At 31.7% G+C, this 4,164-nt stretch overlaps 3 protein-coding genes across 3 annotated transcripts; 1 reads left to right on the forward strand and 2 right to left on the reverse strand.

The window, feature by feature from the left end:
- Positions 1 to 16: 16 nt before the first annotated feature.
- EIN_277370 (hypothetical protein) lies at positions 17 to 1,050 on the forward strand (the record flags this gene model as incomplete). The annotated part of the gene is made up of 2 exons (XM_004183635.1): positions 17 to 848; positions 986 to 1,050. Coding segments are annotated over 2 exons (897 nt in total), but the record flags the coding sequence as incomplete, so codon positions are not given.
- A 1,483-nt stretch (positions 1,051 to 2,533) lies between these two features.
- EIN_277380 (tyrosine protein kinase transforming protein ros, putative) lies at positions 2,534 to 3,712 on the reverse strand (the record flags this gene model as incomplete). Its single annotated transcript, XM_004183636.1, has 1 exon — positions 2,534 to 3,712. One exon carries the CDS (start codon positions 3,710 to 3,712, stop codon positions 2,534 to 2,536), a length of 1,179 nt encoding a protein of 392 aa, XP_004183684.1.
- An 89-nt stretch (positions 3,713 to 3,801) lies between these two features.
- EIN_277390 (protein kinase domain containing protein) lies at positions 3,802 to 4,164 on the reverse strand (the record flags this gene model as incomplete). Its single annotated transcript, XM_004183637.1, has 1 exon — positions 3,802 to 4,164. A coding segment is annotated over one exon (363 nt), but the record flags the coding sequence as incomplete, so codon positions are not given.

Raw genomic sequence — 4,164 nt, forward strand, 5'->3', positions numbered from 1 at the left:
TGATGAAACAGAAGAGAAACACGACGTGACTAAACCTATTCAACTCCCAAGTCTTAATAAGGTTACAACGACACTGAAAGAAGGTGAAGTGCTTAATACGACGCGAAGAGGTGAAGAACTCCATCCAACAAAACAGAAAATTAAATTTGGTTCACCGATAGTGATTGGTAGTAAAGACATTGAAACACACAAGAAACCACTAAAACGACCTTTGAAAAAGTCAAAGAAAAAAACGAAGAAAATTTGTATGGAAGAGGAGTACTCAGACGACGAGTCTGAGTTACAGAACGAACAATTGTATAACAAAAGAGATCATTTTTGTTTTAATGAGACTATGAAAAGAAACAACGAATTGCAAAACGAAGGAATTGATTTAACAATGGCGGCGCAATATAAGAAGGCGTACAACTTTTTAAAAGATTTACTGTTGAAAATGGGATTTAAAATTACTCAAAATGAAGCCATCAATTTGGCATATAAAACTATACTCTGTTTCATTCGATTTGGAGATTTGGTCGAAAGATACGACGTTACCGAACTCAACGTGTTTCCAAGCGACGTTTTTAAGAAGAAAGTTGTTATTCCCTTCTTTCAGTGGAAAGAAATACCAAATGATATAAAGACAAACTTGGCGTTTTACAAAAGGGTCTCGACCTTTTTGGAAAATGCCAAAAATGGGATGGTGGAGTTGCCACAAAAGTTGGAGCGGTGGTATATGTTCAACAGATGGTCTTTTTGCGACGATTTGAGACTCTTATTTGAAATTGAAAAATGTGGGGTTGGGGCGTATGCTATGTATATTGAAAACCCGATCATAAGACTCACGTTGGCTGTGGCGTATCGATTTCGTTTGTTCTATTTATACATCAGTTACTATTTATAGAGTTGTGTATAGTAAATTTAATTATAAACATATAGATTAAAAAATCTATTAATAGAGTTGATGGTATATTTATTAAAATTATTGAAAGTTATTTATTTATAGTGAACGACGAACAAATGGCTGGGTTTTGTGCTCGAAGAGTCGAAGAGCTCATGAAAATTATATGAATGTTGATGTCATTTTTTTATGTATTTGATTGGTGTTTTATTGTTGTTTTAGGTGTGGGGCACGACTGGTGGCAGATAAATAATATTAAACACGATTAAAAATCAATTAAAAAGTTTTAGAAAGACGCATCTCTTGTAAAAGATTTTGTGCCAAATGGAGAATCTTTTCGGAGAAGCAACGGGTGGAGTTCTCTTTTTGGATATGGTTTGGGAGTTCTTCCGGTTGCAGAAGCTGGAATATAAGGTAGTCTCTGTCCTGTTCGTTCGAAAACTTTTTTGGATTGTCTGAAAGGTGTTCTCCTGTGTTTAATTTTTTCTTCTTCTTCATAAGAATCAAATTTGAAAAGGAACGTATCTGGCATTTTGAGTGTTGTTTTCATTATTTCGTTTGATTCGAGAACTAATCGAACAAGTTCAGTTTTAGCTGAAACAACCGGTCCAACACGTTGTAATGGTGGTTTAGACAAAATTTCAGACAAAAAGATGAAGTACAAATCGTATAGACCAACAAAAGTGTTAATTGGTATAAAAAGAGTCTGTTTATCATTTTCATCGCTCACAATAGACTTCTCCATTTTAATTTTCGCTTCATTCATTCGTTTTAAAAAATCCACATTTATTTTCATCACGTCTTCACCTTCAAAATCATGTCTTAATTTTCGAATACAATTCTTTACTTCTTGTGGTTTTATTTTATAACTGAGTTCGGCTTCTCTAAAACAATTATAATTTGCAACCTCTCTTCTGATAATCTTGTTCAAAATATCTTTGTCATCTGTATTAAATATATAAAAGAACTTGTTTATTGAATACTCAAATTCTTTTAGTACACTCAAAATTGGGTGGAGTTTTTCAACAAATTGATTTACTGAACTTTTCAAACCTTTTAAATCATGTTCTTCTTTCGTGGGAGCGCCATAACAACATAATATACATAATGTAACCACTAAATAAAGAACTTTCATATTGTCAAATAAAGATCAGCACATCAAAGTTTACTCATCGAATCATTGTGTTAATTCGTTTTAGTCACTTTTTGACTTTCAAAAACTTCGTTTCCAATTTAAAAAATATTAAAATAAAGTGTATTAATTTTAATTGCATTTTTATTATTAATATATAGTACATTGTATGTTATTTTTTTTTGTTTAGTTCTACCAAATTAATAAAATTTTACTTTAATTAAACAATAGAATTTTTACTGTTGTTCAATTTTAGTAAGTCAGTCTTAGAATTTTATTAAATCGAATTAAGCTATAAATTATTGTAAATTAAATTATAAATATGATTTAATTATTTATAAAGTTAATAATAACCATTTACAATTAAATAATTATTTATTATTAATTTCTAAATTAAAATGTTAGAAATATGATATATTTAAAAAAATCGATTTTATAATAAAAATAACATAAATTTACTACTAATAATAAAATTATTGTTATATAATTCTAATTGTAAAAAAATAGTTTTATATATTGAATTATTCTGCATAAACATCTTTGAGAGTTTGTTGCATTCTTTGCATTCTCTTTTGAGTGATATTTTCCAATTTATCGAACGAGTATTCCAAGTCCAACGAATTGTGGTTAATCACATCTTCGTCGACGCCGACTATATTCTTTGCGATGAGATCGAAAGAAGGTCTTTCTCTTGGGTTTTGTCTCCAACATTCTTCGACAAGATCCCTGTAAAGTCTTGGCATCTCATTTCCAATTTCAAGTCTTTTCCCATTTTCAACGTAATTTTTGATTTCAAAAATCGATTTAAACTCTTTGTATGGTTCTTGTTGATAAAATATTTCCCATGCTGTTATTCCATATGAATAGACATCTCCAGCATACGTATATTCATCCCTGAATGATTCCGGTGATGCATAAATAGGAGTGCCCAGACCCTTTTCTTCTCCTTTTTTGAGTGACTTTTTGGTGAATCTTGAAGTTCCAAAGTCAGTGATTTTAATGGAACAGACGGAATTTGAGTCGAGTGAATTGACCAATAGATTCTCCGGTTTCAAGTCCAAGTGCATAATCTTGTTTTCATGTAAAAATTGCATTCCTCTTGCAGTGTCAAACAACATTCGTACTTTCAATTTGTAAGGAAGAATGACAAAATCCTCTTTCTCCTTTCTCAAGTACTCTCCCAATGATCCCAATACAAAGAATTGGATGACCATTGAAACTTGTTTTAAGTAAGTGACGGACCCCATGTAATTGGCAATGAATGGATTTCGCAATTTACTCATGATTTCACATTCTGCTACTACACTCTTTTTCAATTCCGTCATTTCATCTTCATCCAAATTGTCCCACTTAAATTGTTTGACAGCGACTGGAACACTCCTATAATTGCCTATAAATACTTTACCCATCGCTCCTTCAGCAATTGGGGTTTCAGTAATGTTCAATTCGTCCATATCAATCTGAGTTGAACTCGTTGCTTCCGTTTTAATTGTAAAATAACAATGTGTTCTTACACTCACATCTTCACATAACCTTTCAATGTTCTTTTTGTCGGTTGGTGTCCAATCCTCAAAAGTCTTTCCCTTCAATATTTCAGAGATGCGCACCAATGTCTTTTTAGATTTGGAGTGCCATACAGTGTATGGGATTTTCATGTTCCTTATTTTTGTTGAACAATGTAAGGTCATGTATACTGTCATGCAGAATTTGGTGTTCGGTCGAAGGAAAACAACTTGTGGACTAAAGTGGAAGACAAATTTGGGAGAATTGGTTGTATGAAATATGACCATCATCCTAAACGTAAAAATATGTTCTTAACATCTAATAAGTGATTAAAAACAAACCATTTCATTTTGCTCAAATTTCGTATGTCAACTCTTTCAAAACGAGTGTCATTGATTAAAGTCGCTTTGTTCTTGTTTCCAAAATCCAAATCCAGAGGTCTCATGTCATATTTCGCATTTTTAGATGGAGTCTCATTAACCGACCCAGTGATATAAAAATGGTAATTTGGTTGTTGTGTTTTAAATATTTTTACGTCTATCTTTTTGTATTTCAATGCACTATATATGGAAACACCAATGATTATAAAAAACACAACTCCTGCAAATGTAGCGCAAAAAACGATAGCCAAAATAATTCCAGTGGAAAT

The sequence above is a fragment of the Entamoeba invadens genome (assembly GCF_000330505.1).
Source record: "Entamoeba invadens IP1 unplaced genomic scaffold scaff_1105074725289, whole genome shotgun sequence".
Classification (NCBI taxonomy): Eukaryota; Evosea; order Mastigamoebida; family Endamoebidae; genus Entamoeba; species Entamoeba invadens.